This window comes from Melanaphis sacchari, unplaced genomic scaffold (genome assembly GCF_002803265.2).
Source record: "Melanaphis sacchari strain LSU unplaced genomic scaffold, SCAv2.0 Contig7_pilon_pilon, whole genome shotgun sequence".
Taxonomy (NCBI): domain Eukaryota; kingdom Metazoa; phylum Arthropoda; class Insecta; order Hemiptera; family Aphididae; genus Melanaphis; species Melanaphis sacchari.
The window spans coordinates 3,186,777-3,211,699 of record NW_020271560.1 but is presented as its reverse complement, the minus strand read 5'-3'; the positions used below and the strand labels follow the sequence as shown (position 1 = coordinate 3,211,699).

At 27.8% G+C, this 24,923-nt stretch overlaps 1 protein-coding gene across 4 annotated transcripts; it reads right to left on the bottom strand.

Moving 5' to 3' along the window:
* Positions 1-153: 153 nt before the first annotated feature.
* LOC112601861 (inter-alpha-trypsin inhibitor heavy chain H4-like) lies at positions 154-14,177 on the bottom strand. 4 transcript variants are annotated; one of them, XM_025349687.1, is made up of 18 exons: positions 13,851-14,177; positions 5,233-5,402; positions 5,052-5,162; positions 4,841-4,979; positions 4,634-4,742; positions 4,093-4,253; positions 3,292-3,492; positions 3,047-3,227; positions 2,766-2,949; positions 2,470-2,662; positions 2,182-2,401; positions 1,949-2,064; positions 1,765-1,873; positions 1,646-1,681; positions 1,486-1,563; positions 1,165-1,409; positions 946-1,082; positions 154-298 (listed from the first exon to the last, which is right to left on the bottom strand). In XM_025349687.1, exons 1-18 carry the CDS (start codon positions 14,136-14,138, stop codon positions 271-273), a joined length of 2,706 nt encoding a protein of 901 aa, XP_025205472.1. In that variant the 5' UTR covers positions 14,139-14,177; the 3' UTR covers positions 154-270. The 4 variants fall into 4 exon arrangements, with proteins under 4 accessions (XP_025205472.1, XP_025205473.1, XP_025205475.1 ...); XM_025349688.1 differs by having other exon boundaries at positions 1,165-1,406; XM_025349690.1 differs by having other exon boundaries at positions 1,165-1,406; positions 1,501-1,563.
* Positions 14,178-24,923: the final 10,746 nt, after the last annotated feature.

Here is a 24,923-nt window from a genome sequence, read left to right as displayed (position 1 = left end):
ATAATACAGAAGAAATAATGATACCTACTTACCAAAAAGTTGTAGGAAAATAACCTAAAAATTGTGAAATCATTAGGTTAGTATAGGATAGTTTCCGGTATTGGAAAAAAAGTAAAAAATTATTTGGATAAATAATTATGTTTAATTGATAATACAAAGGTATATAAAATATAAATCAATAATCAATAATAATAAATAACTTAAACACTTTAAAAAATATTAATAAATCTATGCTTTCTAGAAATGTATGAACATTCACACATTTACATTTTACACTAAACAGCAAATTCCTGCATACCTGTAAGAAAAAATAAATAATATTTATAGTTTTTAATTAATCGTTGAGAATTTAGTAGGTATCTATAATATGTAATATATAGAATTATAATATACAATGATTTATCACAGTAATAAAGCTAATTACACAAAACTAATTATGTTTTAAAATATTTTTAATTTCCTTAATTATGATGCAACGAATAAATTACAATTTATAAACAATTGAATATCAATATTGCAAATAACTTTTAAATGACAATTGACAACTCAAAAATATTAATGATAAGTTCATAATATAATTTGATATTCATTTATACTTATATACCTACGCGGTACGCATATAAATATTCCGAAAAATAAAAAAATTCAATATCAACTTATCAATTCATAAGACTTATACGCCTTTGCAGAACGTTTTTCTTGTACTGTAATCAACATTTATTTTCAATTTTATGTAAATAATATTTTTAAAAACAAGAAAAAAAAAACAAAATTTAATTAATTAATTGATTTAAATAATAAATGTAGTTATAGATTATAATTTATATGGCTTAATAAACTAACAAATTTCAGATATCCATAATAATGTATTATATATATTTACTCTAATTTTGATGGTACAAAATATTTAAAAATACTATATCACAAGAATAAAATTATACTTACAATGTTTCTATTGGACAAAACAATGTAAGGTATGTATCAAATGAACTCAGAATTGAATCCACAACGCAGTCTTTTAAATGTTTACAATTACCATGACTTTGGTCGGGTGTTGTACAGTTTTGATACGATTGACCAGTCTAAAAAAATTTTAAGCAGACAACGCACAACATAAATTTTTTATTATCAAACGCGGCAATCATTTAAGTACGGTTTACTCACAGTGTTCAATGATACTTGATAAGTTATATTATTTGTACCAAATGTAACAGTATCACTCAACCATATCACTTCATTGATGTCATGCAGCGATGTAGAATTTGATTTGTCTGTTTTAATTTGGCTAAAATCTACAACCGAGGGCGGTGCGATATTATCTGTAACAGCAACTAAAGTTTGCGAAGGAACCATTTCGGATGCAGAAAGAACTGCATCTTCAGAGACCGCCGAATATGATACACTAGCTTCTGAAACAAATTATTATTACTCTAATTAAAATTTATTTGGGATCTTGAATATATTGAATAGTTTTTCAACTATTACTCTTCAATGAAATACTTGAGGAAAATCCTGATGGTCTTGAAACAATACTATTTGCCATCATCACTGAGCTAGATGGACCTAAAATTATATTTTTAAAAACTTAATATAAGTGAAATAATATACCAAATATTTTACAAGTAAATATTTGTACAAGACGCACCTAATTGATAAAGTGGACTGCTAGCCATTAAAGAACCTGTTAAAAAAACATATCAATGTAAAATCAGCTAAATTCATCGATTTCTTTTACAAAATATATTTGTTTTAATTTATACACACCAAAGTTGTATCTATCGTTAAGTGGTTTGATTTTTTCTGGAGCCGCTGATGTCGTTGTATCATTAGGCTTGACAACAACTAAGGACGTTAGTGGAGTGACAAATGAATACTAAAAAACACATTTAATGTAATAATAACTCAAGTACCAACCACCTATGCAGTTAAAAAAGAGCTTTATAAATACTTCTAATGCTAATTCGAGTGCTTTAGCTTTTTCCGTAGAATTTTCGTTCTTGTTTAATTCATATTTGTCCATTAATTGTTGTATGTTCAAGTATGCCCATAATTTCTCTAAATGACCTGTAATCAGAATATCAAAAAATCGGGTAAATTGTTTATAAAAATATACACATCCTTAGTTCACACATTTTTCTAAGGACACAAATACAAGACAGGAATAAAAATACAATTAATTACCTATTCTTCTTGATTTTGGAAGAGTATCATTGGGGGGAATGATGGGTATATCAAAACACGTGACAATGACAGGACGTTCAAAATTTCCTTCAGTCGAATCGGCATTTAAAGTGCCATTAAAATCAGGCGAAGCGCCATCCTTCAACTTTCCGGCCACAACTAACTCTGTACCTTTGAACAGCAAGTTAAATGTTTTTTTCGTCACAGTAATGTTTTCGACCTGTAAAAGTTATAACATATCATGTATAGAAAATATGCAAAAAAAAAAACTGTGTTGTGTATTTTTACTTGAGTATCGATGTATTGGAAAGTAACGTTGGATAAGATGGGAGAAGATATTTCTTTATAGAAATTACGCAATTGTAACGACGCGTCCGAAGCTTCGTAGATGACTCTTGCGAAACCGGTGTTGTTCAATGAGAGCTTTTTAAGGAAATCTATATCCGCTCCTTCACCAAAACCTAAACTGAATATTGGATACCTAATCATAAAAATTAACAATATTATTATAGATTATAATAAATCATTATGGTTTATTTTTTCAACACCGGATGACAACAAATTATTAATATTAGCTAACTCACTTCTCTTCGTTAGTATTAGAAACATATTTAATCAGTTCCTGGGGTTCGGTAATTCCTGTTGTCGGTTCACCGTCGGTCAGAAACACAATAATTGGTTTTGGCGTGTTAGCACCATCTTTGAAACGTGTTTCTCCCAATTTGGCGATAGAGTGCGCTTTGCTAAGAGCATCTTCCATATTTGTACCTTGAAAATAATTTTTAATTACAACCGTTGCAACACAAATTTCTTCATGTTTAGTATAACATATTATAATATGATTTATCTCAATATTAAGTCTTACTGCTCTCCGATGTCAAGTCTTGAATGAATTTTTTGGCGTATTGTATGTTCTGCTCGGTTGCCGGAAAAACGAAACGATTTTCACCCAATGCCTCCAAACTAAAATTATTGTTCGACTTCCAGTTGTTATTGTTTTCGTCCCAACGATTCGACGTTTGTTGAGTAGCATTTATTGTCCAAATCTGTCATGCGTAAATTTCATTGACAACAATGTTTCTAGTTACCAATAAAAAATTGCGTGCTTACCTGAGCAAAATCTGAGAAAAGTATCAATGTGAAAAAATCTTCAGCGTGGATTTCTGACAGAATTTGACTCATAGCTTCTTTAACTTGTGGTAATTTCTGTCCAACCATAGAACCACTAACGTCGAGTACAAATATGACGTGGGTCCTAAGCGGTTTCAAATCCGTTGGTGCAAAGAAATGAACAAAATATCCATCGTCGATCTAAAAATAATTATGATTTTAATTGTTGTCATTAAACTAAATAATATACCCGAGTGAAATAAAAAAAAAAAGCTAACTTGTATAATATACTGTAAAACACATTTTTTTGAATCCTTTTAAGAAATATTTGTTTATTTATTTTATTGAAATCAAATTAAAATAAAGAGCATAAATATAACGGATAATTACAAATGTTTTATAATTATTATTTTTATTTCAGATAGAAAATCGTTTGTTATTTTCAAATAATACATAATCGCATTGACACATATATAAAAATAAGTTATTTAGTTTTTTCATTAATTTCCAATTTCTAAGGATTTTTATTCAACACTAATATTGTGTATACAATATACATTATATACCTAATTCATTTATTGAATAATTTATTATTATTATTATTTTTTTTTTTTTTAATGTACCAAAAAATGAATAATTAATCATTTCTAATGATTATTTAACTATTTAGCCATTACTTTAATTTAATTTCAATGAAATAAGAAAAATTACTTTAATTCAAAAAAAAATACTATATATTATATATTAATGTACTTTCTTTGCTATGAGGAATGTATTATATTATATTTATAAAGAACATACAAGAACTTGGTTTGGCGTGGAATTATGATCAACGTCATACTGAACTATAAATTGGCCTTTAACACCATGTTCCGTAAATGTTAGCTGTTCTTTAACAGTTGGACTCCACGTTATCGTCGCTTTATTGCCTGATTCACGAGAAATTTTTGCCAATTTGTTTTCTGAAATATATTTATTTATAATTAGAAGCATAGTTCAAATGTAATACTCGTGAGGAGAATATAAAGTATTATAAAATAGGTACAATGACTAAAATTATCGTAATTAACCATACAATATTTTAAATACTAAATCATATTATGGCTCATTGTAAAGCAATGTTTATATTATATTATGACTAATAATGGATAAAAATAAATACATACCTATTTCATTTATCTCATTTATTTCATCAACTATATTACTCTACTGAACTAATTTATAATGTTATTAGTTATTACCTATACTTAATACTAGATAGACAATGGTTTTAACTGCGCGTTCGATTAAAAAATATATATATATATCAAACTACTTGATAATTATGTAAGTATATACTTACTACTAACTGTAGTTTCAATTTCATTTGCTGTTTTTATGTCTGGTACTTCCAATGTTGTAATGTTTGAAGATTCCTCGATATCTACAATAACTTGCAAGTTTTTAACAACCTATAACAACAATAATAATTATAAGCCAATGTTATAATTTCAACAGTTATAAATGCATACTTGATTGTATAATTGTATATTTAAAATTTTGTACTTACTTGTCCGGGCTGTAAGTTAATTACATTTTCATAAATTCCCAATTTCCTGTTTAACAATTGTTCGTAGGTGAGATTAAATGTTACTTTACTTTCTGCTTCCACATTAACGGAAACCGTAAATTTATTTGAATCTCTTGCACTACAGAAAACAATTCGTCAACATTAAAGATAAGAAATTATTTTAAATTTAAGATAACTATACTGTAATTACTTTTGTTCAACATGAGCCGCTGTCTGACCCAAATTAACAGCAGTAATATATTCTTCTTTAGCCTCTTTTTTTTCTTTTACATAAGCTTCATACACTTTTTCGTTTATTTCCCTTAAAATTACAACAAGCCCTATTAATTGGATTTCATGATCCCAAAAATATATTAGTTTAAATTACTTACATTAAAAACTTAGAAACGAATGCAGATTCTGGGAGAGTTACGTAGAACTGTACTTCATGGGAAGTATTTCCCTTGTTGGCCACGCGACTCGATACAACAGTCTGAGCATATCTGTACTTGATTTTCGAATGAACAACGAAACTGTAAATGTCTTCATTTTTAGCCACAACCTAAAATGATCATTTCATTCGTTATATTTAGCTTAAACAAATACAAGCATGAATACTATTGGTTTATATGATAAATTCGTTTCTTAAAGGTATGCCATCAAAGATAAAAGTAATTCAAATAAAAGCTATACATTTAATAACAAAATAATTAAGAAACATTTTATTTTATATTATTATACAGTGGGTTCTTTTAACATAAAACACTCATCATTTCGAAAACTATATAAGCTTTTATGCATATTTATCATAGTCTATTTATGTATGACATTCTTACACTTTTAAATTTATTACTAATTAAATTGAAAAAAAAAGTAATTTTTTTTTATATTTTTTTAGCTGTTTCAATTTAATATTAATAGAGTATTTTTTAGAGAATTTCAAATCATAAAATATAAATTCTGAACGAATAATTAATTAGTTATGGCTATAATTACTTATACCAACCTAATTTTTTAGTAGGTATAAATTCTACTTGGTATAAATAAATATTACTTTTTTAATTAAAAGTAATAATAATATATAATTATCGATAAGTACCTATACGCGATAGAACAATGCAGTAATGTGCGACAGAAAATAAAATCAATAGTTGACTCGGACTTTAAAAATAAATAATAAGAACCAATAGAAACACAATTTTATGTATTATTAATGTTCAGATAATATAGCTGGTCACGCGCATACTCCGTTTAAAGTTAATTATATACCTACATTACAAATTCTTTTCATGAAATTTTAATGATGACATTTGTTTTTTTCGGAAACTATTTTACAGAGGTAGATTATCAACACAAACCACGATCAAAGTGGGTGTACCATGTTTAGACGGAAATTTCAATAAAACGTAATTTGATAAATTATGAATTTGATTGTTTTCATTCGGATGGAGCAGTTTAGGTTAGGTTAGGACACAAGGACGATAACAACTAAATGTTCAAATAATATATAAAATATAAATTATAGCTATATTACGTGTATATGAATTCTGAATTATTGTTATGAAAAAAAAAATTTACATCAGCAAAGCGTTTAATCAATACTCTTTATTACAATTATATAACACCATACAATATATATTAATATATATAAATATATATTATAGATATAATGATAATAAATTATTGATCTAAATCTACAAGGATTGTTCTGCATACGTGTTGCAACTTGAAATAATCAGCATTATTATTATTATTATTATTATTATTATTATTATTATTACTATTATTACTATAACGCACGTCATTATGAACGCACATATTTATTACGACCTACACTACCGAGTACCATATACTAAATATCGTTTTGTTAATAATTTTTCATATTTTAATGACATTGTCAAAAGAAAAATTATCATCTGTGATTATCATATGGCTAATCTATAGTCTATAGCATAAACGTTATAAACATATATATATATCAATACATACTCGGATTCAAAGAGGATCAAAGAGATACATTTTCACTATTTCTGATATTTTCCATCAAATATTCGTTGACCCTTGTTCAATATGATCATTTTCATTTTCAGTATGTTTTTATATTATTTTTTAATAGAAATTTTAAAATTTTTTCAACAAAAAATGTAATTTCAACGCCATATATCTACCAATATAGATATATTACGCGTTTTTAAATTGTTTACCTCTTAAAGCTCTCATTGTATAATCACCTCAATTAAAGCGTTATTATTATTAATTGCCATATTATATTATTAAATAGCATTTATGCATCCTAATGTCCCATTGCTAATTGTTCTGCTAGAATGTGATTTTCTAAGATGACTCTAATTAACAATAAATACTTAAGAAATAAATCATTCATACCTACGTAGAAAATAACATTTTTAACACCCTTGTTTAAAATCAAAAATTAAGAATAAAGAATTTATTTATTATATTTCATAAACCATTTGTCAATAATTCAATTTTAGGACTCTAAAAAACATTCTGTTTCGGTATAAGTAATTACAAATAGATTTTATTTATATTCTTTTTTTATAAACGAAAAGAAATACATATTTTTAGAAAACAGTTATTTTTTAACGACACAAAATTATTTTCAAAAACAATGGTACTTTTTAATGTAATAACTGTCATGTATTAATCAACTTGTAAATAAAATAGAAAATTTATATTTATACCGAATCTTGAATATACTAGCAAAAAAAATCATAGAAATAAAAAAAAATTCGATTTTATTTTTACGGCTTGCAATTGGCTTCCGTTTTTGTTTTATATAATTTATAACCGCTATAATAATAACCCAATGGATTAGGCATTAGCTAATTTGATTTTAATGATTTTAATGAATAAATAAAAAAAATTGCAATGGTTGTACAACATAAGTAGTAACCGTTTCACTAATTATTTTACCCATTTATACCATGTAAACATAGTATAAACAATGACTTGAGTATTCAAGAAGGGTGAAGGAATGAGTTGCGAGTTTTTATTTACTCTTGTGTCAGTTTACTATAGTCAGCTATGGATAAATAATGCATAATAAATCGCGTTGTCCTGTTTAGACTACTACTCACCAATTCCTTATCACAATAAGATTATAGTCAGCAGCTTGTACTTTATACATTGCATCACAAGGATCTATGATTACAGTCCGCAAATTCATTTGCAATTACGAATAGCTACACTTTCGAATGTCTAAAGAATTGTATTGAGTGTACCATCATAATATATTACACAAAGATAAATATTGTATAAGTTGTAAATTTTCTTGACACATGTATATATATATATATATATATATATTATTAGCAATGTCACTTTTTACAATTTTTAATCAAATATTATATTAGTTTCTATATACTGATTACTGACACTGAGTCAATAACGTGTAGAAAAATGTCTGAACTAATATATCATTACTATTATATACACATTATAACAATAGTTATTAATCTCGTTTTTAAAAAATGGGAAACAATATGCATTCACCAACTGTGGAAAATAAAAACTATAATTACATTATATATTTTAAATGAGTATATACTCTTATAGTAGATATTATATACGTGTATATACAAGATGATTTACCAAGAATGGTCAATACCCTTTTATCATTTAGTAGTACATTTATTTAAACTGTGATTTTTTTACCATTTTTAGCGGCAAACTCATTTTTCAAATAATAACTTTCCTTTGTTACAGAAATTAAGCAGAGGTCTTTTAAAAATGTTGATGTATATCAAACGAAATTTGAACATGTAATCCTAAGTTATAAAATTTAAGTGCTAAGAATAATAGTTAGTAATAGTTTTACATAAAATATAAAATAGATATCATTTTTAATAACATAATTATTTTTACAAATTATAAAATGTCAATTAACTACGTTATACCAATAGGACTATAATTTTAAAAACATCAAGCCTCTATTTATTATATTAATCCTATTATCAAGTATAATATAGAATGAAATATAGATTAAATCGATGATTCTTAATCTGTGATTCACTGCCCATGATAATCGTGTCGGGGGTCCGCGGCAACACATATCATACATCAATACCAATATATGACATGAGTGCATTATTACAATATTATTAGATTCTTATTTTTTTTTTTCATATTTTATGGAATTCGATACAATTAAGTATCTACAGTGTTTGATACTATGTGTAATATCCAATAATTTTATTATTAATATTTGTTTATCAGTTTTTTTTTTTTATTCATACACAATGTACAAGCGTACAGTACTTTAGTCGGCAGTCATTTATTTACTACTTACCACTCAAATGCAACACCGACCATCGCATTAAGTTAATAAAAATTAAATTTTAAGAATATTAAAAATATATTAATTTATATTACTTTTTTAGGAAAAATTAAGTGTAAAATAAATATAAATTTGCATGTTTTATTATGTCCACTTATGCAATTTTTAATATAAAATAATTATTATAATAAATTTTGGTTATATTAAGATGAGATCTTTTGTAAAAAAAAAAGCTAACTATTCGAAAAAAATTGATAAGGAGTCTACAATTTCTAAAAATCTTTGATCAGGGGTCTGTGATTTACAAAAGGTAAATACCACTGGATTAAATAATAATTTATAGTACATTAGTAGGTACCTATTTGAAATTAAAAACTCTGAAACTACTTGTACAAATTATTTTGACTTGGATGCGTCAACACTTAGGTACAAAAAAAAAAATCATCTAATTATCGATTTGCATTAAAAAAAAAAAAAAAAAAGATGATCTTCATTTGAAAAAAAAATGTGTATCGTCACAAGACTTAAATTATTTATCGAATCGATTTCCATTACACGGTCATAAAGCGTCTAAGAACTCTCGAAATAAAATCTGGATAAAACCCATGGTCGGCGTATAAAACGGGGTAAACAGTAATAAGCACAGTTATCCGGGCAAATCGCTCCGAGTATAATATTATAGTGTGCAGCTTCGACCGAGACTTATCCGTGGCGCTTTACTGTTGTGATCATAATATTATTAATATTGAATGGGTATACACTATTAAACATTCTGTCTAATGATCGGAGAGTTTTCTGGTTGACCATTTTCATTTATCTTGTACTTAATATCAATAAAAAAAAAAAAAAACAACAACAACGGCGGCGGCGGCGGCGGCGACGACAATATAACAATATTATTATACGTATATAATAATATGCACTTAATGCGTCCGTGCGTCGTCGGGGCCCTCGATTAACGTCAGCTGAATTCGGACGAAGTGCACGCCACACTCCTTAATAATATGTAATAACATTATGAATTCGTATATAACGCGTTTTACGTGCGCATATATTATTATGTATAACAATATTATAGCCATATGAACGGCGGCGCACGTTAAAACACTATACACCGACAAAAAGTGCACAATAACGACGACGACGGCGTGCGCGCGATGGAAATTCCTCCGAACGTCATAATTTATTATTATTATTATTATTATTATTATTATTGTTGTTGTTGTTATTGTTATTGTTATTAGATGTGTAATTTATGTGTGGCCGGCAAGCGAATACATTATTTGTTGTTCTACGCGTGTACACGCGGATGGGTGTATACTGTATATAGCACTCTTGTTTTCCATAGACGCGTCCGCTGTTAACGTCCATTAAATACGTATAAAAAGATAATATCGTGTCGTAATTTTATTGTTACCTCGGTAGAAACGAAAAACCCATTATCCCAAATATCGAAAACGATTGTGTAGGCGACATCGAAAATAATAATAATAAAAAAAAAAAAATGTCTGTAAGTAATAAATATTTGTATAGTTTATCAGATTTTCCGCGTCGCAGACGAGCTAACTATTTAAAAATATATATGTTTTATGAGCAATGCAGGTGGTTACGTATGTTTTTTTTTTTTTTTTTTGTAAGTTTAATAAAGTATACAAAATTACCGTTGACTGCTGTAAACCGTAAAGCAATAAGTAAACCTAAATAGGGAATCAATTTTTATTATAGTTTTGTAAACAAGCGTATCTATATCTATTAACGACAATTTACCTGTTCAAATATTATTTGATAAAATTAATTTATCGGTTTTTTAATAACAACAAAAAATACCATCACTTTAACATTGAAGTCATTCAATAATATAAATAATGAAAATATTTTAAAAATGTTCATTATAGTCTACAATTAAAATAATAACTTTATTTAAAATGTGAATTTTTAACTATATCTACGTAAAAAGTAATTTACAACAACAGCTCCAAAACCGTAATTTAACTGACCAAATCCTTAATATTAATTTTTATGTTCTATTTTATTTTATCAATGGAAATTTTATCAACGGTAAAACAAATTTAAATTTATTTTAAAATATACTCTGCAATAGTAACATTACTCGTGTTGGATTAAATAAGCGTTACCTAATTGTAAAATATAAAACATAAATAATAGACAATTTTATCCTGCTAATAACTGTATCAGTTGAACGTTGAAAGTTAAATGTGTTATATGTAAAACAAAAATTGAACAGGATACACCAGTAGATGTGTTGTAGGATTCAGATTAAAAATGAACATAACTGTAAAATTGTTTATAGGCAAATATATAATTATTACAAATATTTTACGAATTACAATTTAAGTTTTGATAATAATCTAAACAAATAAATCATTTTTTGTATACATACACAATACAAATGATTACTAGGTATGGATTATAGGTATGTGATGAATATCTATTTCGATACACAGGCATAATATATTTGATTTAATTTATACCGCCATAAACAAGAACAATTCTACAATGAGTATGTTATAATATCTAACTTAAGGCATGGAATTTATATTTTTTGAAAAGTTCATCAATTGATGAACAATCCACATTTTTTCTCAATGGGTACCAATCTAAGCCCCACAATATTATGTAAAAAGGAAATAATATATAGATTCAAATATACTTATCCTCCGAAAGACGTGTCTTTTATATTATATTGTTATATTATTACTCATTTCACTCGTATCATTATGATGTTCTCTATCAAAATTATAACCAAATCAATTATTCACAATTATAATATGCACATAAGTATATTATGGTAAAGTAGATAGTATTAATGCTATCATAGAACTTATGTACATTATAACTGAATAAACATAAACTTGATAGAAACCTTGATATAATAAAATTAAATATATTATACAAGTTTAACTTAGTTTACGGTATCTAATAAAAAAATTTTAAAAAAAATTGATATTATTTGAAATGTTTTGCTCCTAACTGACATAACAATATATAGATATACCATATTATTCGTATAAATGGATGATCAGAATATCGAATTACAAAATAATATATAATATGACCATCACTTTTATGATATGCAAAATTATGATCACCTTGTTAAAAAAATTTGCTCGTAGTCCTTCTATTTCGAAATAAAAAAAAAAAGTAAAATTAAAATTAAAATACGCATAATTTATTATAATCAGTCGAACCATTTGAGTTTGACAATCAATAAATTTTGTCTACAAGGAAGACATGTTATTCACGATTAGAATCTAATTAAATGATGGTTGTGTTAATCCCAAAGGTTACGTAAGTGATTATACGAAAATATTTATATATCTACAAATTTTGCTACCACCTTTGGCGGTCAAATAACAGTATTTCAGCAGAATTGCAAAATAAAAAAATATTATAAGTGTTTTTTAATTTATAATATAAATGAATATCTGAATATCAATATTGTTTCAAAAAATATACATAAAATATATGTGAGTAATGCGGGATTCTCATTAATTCATACTGAGAATTCATTAAGCATTAAGATTTGTGCCCATTATATTTTAGTGTTTTGATAATTATTCACTTTTACGAATCAATGTCTACCGATAATAATTCCGATGAAATAACATTAGCTTTAATTTAAATAAATATTGGATTAGTATACAGTATTAAATACCTATAGCCAGTCGTATTATTAACCAATGTTCGTGTTGAAAATATATAACAGCATAAATTGGAAAATATTTACTCATTTAAATTTTATTTTTATATTATTTATTCATTGTACCATTACCAACGTCTAACATTTATTATTTTAATACAATCACGAAACGCTGTAATCATAGTCGTTATCGACCAGTTTGTATAGGTAATGTTTGCACAGTAACAGAAACTGAACAAAATGAATATTCTACCTAGTAATAATAATTTCATATTGGTTCCTTATATCATTTTTGTACTTGCGTATGATTGCAAACTAATAAGACAACAATAATATTATATCACAATAGCGAATAGGTACATTTACGTACAAATGTACAATACAAATATAGACATATAGATTACAGTTAAATACACATGGTAATTTTATAAACCAATACCTTGAACGGCTTGAACGATATCTCGTTAGTATATAATGTATTTTACATAGATAAATAATCATTAGATACAAATTATGTATTAGTTTCAACAATCGATTAAAAAAAAGCTTATCGTACATTTCCTTGAACCTTTTTCGTTTCCGTACTAACTTATAAATAAAAACGCAAATATAGGCTCTAGTGATTTTTAAGATCTCGACGTACATTATTACGTCATGGACATAATATATTTTATCATATTATAATTGAATTGTTTAAATTACAACCATTGAAAGGTAATGCATTGAGCATCGGTAAAACGGGAAAACGCCGATTTTTGATCAGACATAGTATTGTAGCTCGTGGGATCATTACAATAATTCGGCTTCATAATCGCGAAATATACTCGAATCATCGACAGTGTATTCATCGCGGATCTCTGTCATCCGAAAAACTATCATGTGAATTCGGGAAACGGGAGGGGAGCTATATATCAACGTGTTTGTTAGAAATTTAAAAAAAATCAAACACAACCCAGGCCCAGAACGTTGTAACGTTTTAGATTCAAAAACAAAAACAAAAAAAATAAAAATAATACGTGACGAAAAATTTTGCAATCGAGTTGGATACGAACCGGAGACGGCTGAGACGGCTTCGGGGGAGCCGAACCGTAACTGGCCGGCTGCAGAACGTTGTCGGCGGTGTCCGTGAGGTCGGTGGTGTCCGTGAGGTCGGCGATATCGTGGGTGTTGCCCGCAGTGGACGCGGCCAATTCGGCCACGGTGACTGTGGCCGCGGTGGTGGTGTCGACGGCCGCGGCACCGGCCCGGTTGACGGCCAGCGCCAGCAGCAGCGACATCAGAACGGCGGCGGAGGTACACGCGCGCGTCGCTGACGGCGAGACGGACGGCGAAGACGACATGTTGATGCGCCGGGCGTAAAACTTCGAATGCTCTCCGAACAGTCCGAACGAACGAACGCGGACAGAGTCTCGGTGGTCGCGCCGGATGGGCGGCGGTGAGGGCGGGGGGAGGCAGTGGCGACGGCAGACGAAGTGACTCGGACTTATGCCGCACCGTAATTTATTTATTACACGCTAAATAATAATAATAGTAATAATAATATTATAATATTTTATTATGATTTACACGACTGCAACGCGCCGCGGCATTGACGTGATATTATTATTACGATGAAAAAAAAAAAAATAATAATAATAATGTTGTCACCGCCGCCGTGGGGTCGTCGTAAACTTGATTAACAATAACAATATACACCATATTGGGCATATTGTTATTGTTGTTTTTAGAAATTCATTACAATTTAATAAATTTATTATTGTACTGCGCTGTGCCGCAGGGTTTTGCCTTATGGTGTTGAATAAATTACCCCGTTAAAGCGTTTCTCGGTACGAGAAATACAGTATATTTGTCCCGGGATTTGAGTACAATAGTTTTCTGTCAATATTATGTCTCTTTTGCTCGACAATTTTTAGTGGAAAAACAATATCGTTATGCCGAATGATACAACAATAATTATGAAAACTATTGAAAAATAATTTTCCAGCTTAGTAACGTCTGCAATAGAATTTCTGACGATTATTGATTTCTCGTTCTTTCGCGAAAATGTTCGTCGCTAATTGATAACTCTGATGGTTCCTCATTCCGATTTGTAACACGTATGTAATTTTTAGCATTATGAATGTTTGTGTGTGTGATATCGAAAAAATAGCACTTTAAATTTGTGGTTGACCGTGAAGATTTTCCCATAAATGTTGTTTACAATAAACGAATGTTGATTCAAGTAATGTAACAACCCTATATTGTGGGTAAGTAAAAAGTATGTTATAGGTAGGTATACATATAATAATCCCCATTTGCATAAGATCCCAAAACGCGGACACGAGCCCATCATAGGTACCTACATCAGTTAATAATATAATATTATATGATATGGTTATAATCTCATTAAAAACAGTTTATTTTTTTTTTTGTTCATAATATTCATTGTGTTTGTGTTGTAATAATATGAATATTATATTATATTATACATAACCTATGACCCGCAAATCTCATACTACACCTAAATATTATTTTAACAATAGGCAATTATTAAATATCCCAAAAAGTATTGATTATTTTTATGTCGTTACAAAATATCATTTTTAAAAATAATGATAACTGTTTTTTTTTTATTATTTATTTTTTTTATGAATAGCTATAAAAGTATTTAACGTTTAGATGATCGAGTGGATTGAATGTTATAGCATGGAGGCTACTCACAACATGTTCTATTTAACTTAACTCTCAGAAACATATTTTAGTTCGTATTATAAAATTAGAAATGAGTTCTATTGTTAAAAAATGATACAACAGTTATCAGTGGGATGGTTTTATTTTTTTATCAATCAGGACGAATGTGAATAAAATTACCACATTTCGCCCGAATAATAAAAAGTATTGAAAAATATCACATATTTACTTGAAAATAATATTTTATAGATATTATATTTTAAATTATATAAAAAAAATATATTTGGTAAAACGTCTTTCAAGATAAAGAGTGTTTAATATTAAAATAAATACCTTACATACATCATTGACGTATGCGTACGATGTAGGTATAGTATATAATAATTACTAATAGATAGAATAATTATTGTTAAATACGCGAACTTAGCAAAAAGAAAGAACGTAATATTTTTAATTAATTATTTTGCTCATTAAGCAATTCTAGAATGACTACCGAAACCGGTTACATCGGAGTGGTTTGTCCAATTGCGTCACACACCGAGTGTTAGATATTTTCTTCTGCAAACATATACAATGTATGAGTAGGAAGTGGTTTCCCGGAGAAAATTCTGTGAAGCGATAAATTATGATACATTTAATCATCACATGTGGACTTGGTTTGAAATTACTTCATTTTTTTTTTTTTATAGTGCGGTAATCTGTGGACGACACAGTTAGAATAAAGATTAATGATGGCTAATATTCGTTTTATAAAATATCATCTAACGAAGGAAGCGTTTTACGTTTACTGTACTAAAGGTACTATAATGTACTATTATTGTAACTTTTTCGTCGACAATATTTTACAGTATGACATTTTCTATAAAAATATTTCCTGTTCAAATTGGGTAATAACTGATACTAATACTTTTCGGTATGTTATAATAATATCTTAAATTCCATAATTTTGATTTTGGATAGTAGCGTTTTGTTATACTAACAGTTAAGATGTTAGATAAGCGGAGATAGATTCTACAGGTTGTATCCTAAACTTAAATATTATTTAAGATGTCTTCAAAAAATATATGATGGGGATTTAGACGATTAGTAATGGACAATTACACAAACCGAAAGGAGGGATATAATCTCTTGTATGGTGCTCCCGTTTCGAATCCATTTGTGATAAAATACACATATCTGTGCCATCTGTGGACTGTGGTGCATGTGCAATATGTATATACTTAATCGTGTTATTCTCATCGGTTATCATTAATATTCTAAGAGACTCCCATGCTTTTATTTGTTCACTTATTTTACTTCCCTTGTTTTCTGTAATGTCAGCTTATTATATCGAACACGTGCGATCAAGTTTATCATATAATATTTAAGTCCTTGAGAGCTTTTTTCTCAGCTGTCCCTTTGCCCTCAGCATATGTGATGTAATTATGTATAAATGCAAGCATAATTAATCATTATTCATTATCATTAAAATGATAATATGTGGTTTTATAATAATTATATTATCAAAGTCCAACATGTAATTATATATGTAATATTATGATGGTGGCAATCGTCGAGTACATTAATTAGTATAGGTAACTGTAATAATTTAATATTATAATTACTTAGTAGGTATTTACACTGTTTTACCGTGATGATGCCGGTTTTTTCATACAATGCTACTACATACACATAAATTAGTGTTAAAAGGGAGGAGGGTAATCAGTTGAAAAAATTCGAAAATGTACATAAAAATAGAAGTTTCTAAATATTTACAATGCTCAAAAAAAAAATAAAAATAAAATAGTATATAGTTAATATAGTGTAAAAAAAAATCATTTTAGTTGATTCTCCAGCCTGTAAATGTATTCTATTATTTATAGTTACACTCATGTTTATGCAGTTATGCATTAATTATTTATGGATTTACCAACTTAAAAGACAACTACCTATATATGTATATACATAAATACACGTATTTAACCGACAATAAAACGTATATAGGTATTTAACACGAGTGTAATACGACATTGTGACAGCAACTATATCCCGGTTTATTGTACTCACTTATTGTACTCGCACAGTGCAACTATCGCGTTTTACCACCATCGTGTAAACCCGATTCTTTAGTCAAGTTGAACAAGGGCCATTTTTGTCTAGGGCCCCGCTTAGGATAATTAATGTTGTGGTCTCGCGTTATTTTTTTATATCTACGCCAATACAGATGATCACGCACATAATATGATGTGTCCATACATTCTACGTCATTCTTATGTTCGTCGAGAGCATACATAGCATTCATAACGTCAGACGACATACTTTAAGTCACCAAGCTACATGCGCCACACCGCATCCAAAAATCACAATCGACGCTAATCCGATTGCGTCAGCACACATATTATACTTCAATATCTGATGATATACTAATACAATTTATAACAAAATAGCTGTCGCCGTCTGTTTAATAAACGTCAAAACATTATAATATATCATTACTCATTGTCCGTCGTCGTCTGACATTGTGCTGCAGTCTGCGGTAGGTAGGTACCTATCCTACATAATTGGTCCACGTTCGGGCTTCGAATTGCATCGTTTTTCGTACATATATAGATTATTACAAAATAATAAATAGTACTCAAATAAAGCTGTGCATTTATCTTTTTTATATGTATTCAATTATTAATAATAATTAATAATCTCACACGTGGATATGGTATAGTTGAACAAACTATTTTTTTCTGTACACAAAAAAAGTCTTCGTAAACAGTTTTATTTTACAATTGACGAACGATTTATGATAACAATTAACAACGGAGCGTTTACCTATTACTCTCTAATCTACACACTATATCTATAATTCCTATACATGCATTATAATCGTATGTGGGATAAGAAAATTGTTTGTGCTGCGGAATTATTCATGATAGTGGTTTAATATAAATACGTGACTGAATATTATACCGATATTTTACAGCAGAGACCTGCATGTGGGCATATGGCGTATTTTAATGATTTTTCAAATAGCGAAGAAAATATTTGAATATTCTGTACACAGATTTCTAGCTACGCAATAATTAAACAAATAAATAATACGATATTGAAGTTAAAACTGAAAAATATTATCTAAATTCATAACTTGATAGAATTATTTATCATAGTTAATGTTTTAAATTACTACATATATGTTTACATAAACAAAAGCACAGACAATATCGTCCTCAAACTATAAATCAATTTAAATAAATATTAAGTAAAATTAAATAAATTATGACAATTAATAATTTTTTTACAATTTTCATAGTTTACTTTAAACCAATTTATCTATAGTTTTTTCTACTTCTATTAATTCGTCCATATCTATGATCCATCTTCAATATTTACTTAGCCTGAAACAGTACTACATTCCGAATATCGTGACTTTAATTATTTAACCTTTCAGTTGTTTTTCAATTCATCAATGGGTCATTGACGTATGCTCAATACAATGCTAAAATGGCTTCATCTGTTTTTAATGATGTTATTTTCACATGCATTAAACGATTTGTCTCATTTAGACAAACGAAGGTACGTAAATTCTAGCACTAATTTTCTTATGAGCAGTGCTTGAATTGGTAAATTAAAATAATGGGAACTTAAATAGAAATTAAAAAAAAACAGCGTTCCAACTGAATATTTATTTAACACTAACCCGTGGGGGCTCTTATTAGTACTACCATATTTTAAATTAAATAAATCCTAATGTATATCAAATTTTTTAAAATCGATAAATTATAATACATAAAAAATACAGATAAAAATAAAAAAAATAATAACATAAAATGTATGACTTACAAAACAATATTATGCGTGATTGCCCTCAGAAATTGTAACGGTTGTCGATTGGTATGTATTAAAATCAGTAGTAATGGACATAATTCACTTTTGAAAATCCCACCATTTTATTTTTAGTAGAATTTTTATTTTTCATCCTAGACTCAACTCTGTGATCATTATCTTTACATCAACTTGTTCTTTTTGAATTTCACCATCCTCACCGAAAGCAGAGTAAAGGTTGGGAAAAGTATAGAAAATTAATACCTAGTCACTATAGCTCCTAGTTATAATTAAAATAAAAATTTTTATTTCGGGAACAATAACCATTAGGAAAAATTTGTTCGGGAAAAAAAGGTTTCAAATTTTCGGATAAAATACCGTTTTGGAAAAATTTCATTGGAGAATTTTGATTCGATAAAATACCAGTAACCTTTTAATACAATTTGTTCCTAATTGTATTAAATATAAAAAACCATTATAGGTAGGAAATACAATTAAAAACGTATAAGTACGATATACAAAAAAAAAATATTTCGTTGTCATTTATATTTTATATTGCTTGATTGCGTATCTGTGCATTCTTTTAGGAAAATATAGTATATAGGAATGTTAATTTATATCAAAAGCTAATTTAAGAGCTAAGTTTCCATGCGTTGCCTCCTAATTCGAGCACTGCTTACGAGTTGAAAAACTTAAATTTAACAAAAGAAAGCACGTTTAATAAAAAAAAACTCTGAATCGGCATTCAACTACCTACATAATTACTTTTCTTAGTTTCAAACTAAATGCAAGCTAGTTTTCAAATTACATTTCTAGAAATTTATCAATTAAACTGAGCATTGCCTATCAACTTTCTAAATATTTTTTAGAAATATGTACCTACCTATAGGACCTAGCTAAATACCAAAAACACTTATTATAGTAGAAAAATGCTCCAAATTTCAATTTCGTTTTTAATAGAAAAGTTAATCTATTAAGTGAATAAACTTTGAGAATCAAAAGTAAAATATTCCCTATACTTAATAATTTACTTAGTAATTGAGAAAATAAAAAAAAATTAGGGAAAACCGGTAACTTTCATACCAAATTAATTTTCTTATTTTGTTGTAATTTAAATTGAATAATTTTATAGACTAATACAGATTATTCTTGAAAACTTCATCAAATGTTTATATGAGTATTTTTTATATATTGAATAACTTTTAAGATATATTTACTCTTTTTAATCTATCTTTAAACATGTGGAACTTTGATGGTTTTTTCAATAATTGTCAATAAAATTTTGTAAACATTTCTTTGAAATTTCTTAAAATTTTTAAAACATTTAGATTATTTTTAAGCTATTATTAGCTATATCTATATCATTTATACCACAAACCTATTTCCACTGTTCACCAATCAATTTACTATTATAATAATTTAATTAATACAATTTTTTGGCAAAAATTAAATAAACCTATACAGCAATACTAATATTAAAATAAATCACTTTAATAGCAATGAAGTAGAATAAAAACAAGTGAATATATTTAAATTATTTACCACAATTGCTGTGATAACTTCGCTGGGAGTTTCCATAAACTATAATATAATAAATAATAATACAAAATATAAATATATTTTAATCATAATAACAATTAAAAAATTAAATATATAGTAAATAAAATAAAAAATACATAAATAAACACATCTTAATTTTCTTGCATATAAATTTAGTCTAATTTAGCTACTATATGACTTCCGAGCCTAAACTTAATATAAGTATGCACACATATGGGTTGTATAATATAAATTATAATTATTTGCTGTACGTATGCATTTTGGCGAACCGAACACTTAGACTGATGAATCTCAACGATCAAATCGTCAGTAAAACGACGATCGCAACAGCGAAGACGACGGTTGAATAAAAACGCCAGAACGATGAGATTTCAAAACATATTCTATCTATTGTGCGGCGCGACCGTGTTAAAGGTCGTGTTTAGGTCGTTACGCGATTCATACAATTTATCATCTCTTCAATTCAAAGCGAAATTAGGGACAATGATACGATGTCCGCGTTCAGTAAAATATATGACGTAGGTACACACAATATATAATATGAATACATGGCAGTCCAGTCACGAATCACAAGTCGCAGCGAGCAATACGTTGTTATAATAATATATTAAAATATACAATACATACATATTAATGCGTCATTTTTCGGTCGGCTATTCGACAAACGCCTCCAGAAATGACGACTTTATAGTTTATTATTAATCGTCTACTGCAGCATAGCAGTATTTTCGTTTTTATCGACCAACGCAATAATAGGTGCGACTAGAACTTTAAACTCTATAATAATATAAAATATCTACTACCGCTTACGCTGAGTAGACGTGGTGAACGGCGCCTATAAATTGCTTGCTATGCAACAGCTATTGCCTCAGCTCATGGATTTAAAAGTTGTATTGTAACGGAGGCGTAAACTCGAGAAAGAGCGACAGTCTCTCTAAAAATTAAACATAGCAATGCCTCCTTGGTACTTTGTAATTAATAAGTAAAATATTATCGAAAACATAATATAAATTTTTAAACGTTATTACCTAAAAAACTATAATATTTCAAACAATTAAGAAAAAAATAGAAGACAAGTGAGTACCTAAGTGCTACTCTGCTGTGTAGTAGGTGTCTAGTGGGTCGCTGTTATGAATGAGTTATATTTGTATTTAAATATATATCATAAACGATTATGAGCTGAGACACAAACTGTGTCACTAAATACATGTTTCATGATGTATTTTTTTTTTAATACTATAAAAAAAATATATATAATAATATATTGTGGTCACACGACCGCGTTAACATGTGGGGCCATCCATCACTTTTATCGTCGTTCCGAAAATGTTATCGATGATATTATTTCTGTTACTATACCTATAGAAGGCTGTTGTTGAAAAGTTTATTTTACATATAAAAACATGTCATATGAAGGTAATAAATAAGCTATTCAAAACGTACTTTTTCCTCTACGCTTGATCAGGGGTCCGTGATCTACAAAAAGTTAAGAACCGCTGTTAAAAGACACCCTTTTAAATGTCATAAAAATTTAAATATTTGAAAATCTAGAATCTAAACCTACTAATGTAGGTACTTAAAAAGTTAAAAATACCCAAAATTAGATCTTGAATCAATTGTACTTCTCAACCAATTGACTTTAAGGGCCCATCTGTTTCTACGAATTATATTTTTTTTATATACACATTCAAAATTAATTTAATAATTTTTACTTGCATCAAAATAATCAAAGTGAATAATTATTTGAATTGTCATACAAATTTTAAGTCCTTAATAATATTTATATAATCTTAGGACAAAAGTAACTACTAACTAGAAAACCAAAATTGGGTAAAGCGTGAACACAATTAATAAAGATTAATTTACAGTTTTATCCATGTAAGTATAATAAAAATGAATACCTATTACGTTAATATTTCTATTTTTTTATCAAACCATAAATAAAAAAAAATGAATAAAACACATAAAATATAGAATTATCTATCAATTTAACTTACTGCAACAATAAAAATAACATTATTAAAAAGTTTATCACGTAATCCGCCATAACTAAATCTACTTACACTTAATAGTTAATCCGGTTGGAGGTTAATCTTTATTATTTATTTGACATTTCGACTTATCGTTATTTTGTGTCAATTATGCTTAAGTTCATATTTTTAAAAAATATTGAAGACTATAATACTGTATCTTTTTTTTTTAAATACATAACATAAATTTATTGTAGCTTAACAAAAACAACTTCATCATATGAAAGTATTTTTTTTTAAAAAAGATAAAAATAATCGAAATGAAGCTCAATATACTAATTCGTGAAAATTCGTTTAATAAACATTAAATTTATTAGGATATCTTAAAAAGAAGCAATTTCTATTTTAGAACGGGACAAAATGGTTTCCCAAAATGATGAACTTGATAATACCTATTTGCCGGGAAATTATTAAGTCATTTGAATTAAAAAGAATATTTTAATGGTTATATATAGGAAATATGCTATATTTTTTTATTATTCACTGAATATATTAATAAATTATGAAGGAAAATCTAGGTCATCCCAAAAGCAGAATTCTTCCTGTTTTATTTCTAGGATAAATCCTCTGACTATAACTGACAAGTCTGATGCTTCAACTTCTATTGAACCACCAGTAAAAAGACATGCCATTTAAATATTTTACATAACAGATTAACGATTTAAAAGAAATATCAGCTCAAATAATTGTATACCTCAATCATTTTAGTTTAAATAGTATATAAGTGAAGATTAAACGAATCTTACTTATTCAAATAGGAACTAAAATTTGGAAAAACTTGATATATTTTACCTATTTACACGAATAATATTTAGTTGTAATTTATACGAATATTAATGAAAATAAAATTTAAAATGAATAATGTAATTCGATAATGAATTCTTCGAATATTATTTGATAGTACAAATTTGTCGCCCCCTCCACTCCCACCGGCCATCACTAATTTTATTGTTGGTCCAAAATAGGTATATGATTTACCTAAAAGCATCAATTCGCATATACCCACTCTTCTCTCTGGCACCGTACAACCACACCACCAGATGTTAAGAAATACAAAATATCTAATGTAAATATTTGGTGGGCACTGTTTATAACAGCTAGTGATTTAAACTTGAGGGTAAGTTGGCGTTTAAAATTTTTTTCATATTCAGATTGTAAAAATTTCGAGAATGGGACATTTCGGCTAAATGTCAATTCGACGATATCCGTTCCGGCGATACATCAACGTACTTTTCAGCGCGTGATCAAATTGACTGTGTACTCGTAACAATGAATTTATATCTATAATTTACAGCTATACGATAAGATAGTTACGATAGTCGATAATTTATGGTTGATCTGGCTGTAGACTAGTCAGATAATTTTTTATAATTATTAGTTACTCGACAATAGCCTAAAGGTGAAGTACGAATTGCCGTGTATAATAAAGTAGTTTGTGTGTAACCATAATCACGTGTTAAAAGGCAAATTAATATTAAAATTATATGTCAAAAGTAAAATCAAAAAGAAATAAAGATGTGATTACCGTGAATGGTTTTAATGGTTTTATGTATACATTCGATAAAATGTAGTGCGGATAAAACGAAACGGTTTCGACGATTTTTCCGGTTCGAATACATGTCGGTGTACAAGTTTTTTTAAATTTTCTGCTAAAAATCATTGTCGTGATTCTGAAGCGGCTAGAATAGACGCAGATACAGCTTTAACAAGTATCTATGCAGCTATGCGGCCATGAGGCTATGCGTCAACGAGCCATTTTAACAATGGAACCCACGTCTTGTGCTAACGGATTATCATATTCCACAAAGGTACTCATTTTTTTAAACTATTTGATTTATTTATGAATTAAAATAAATATGGTATTAATAAATTAAAATAAATATGGTATTTATGAATTAAAATAAATATGGTATTTATGAATTAAAATAAATATGGTATTTATGAATTAAAATAAATATGGTATTTATTTTATTATATAATACAATTTTACATTATATTACAATTTTTTTTTACTATTAATTTTCACCGAAACGGGCATCGTCGAATTGACATTTCACCGAAACGTTCTATATC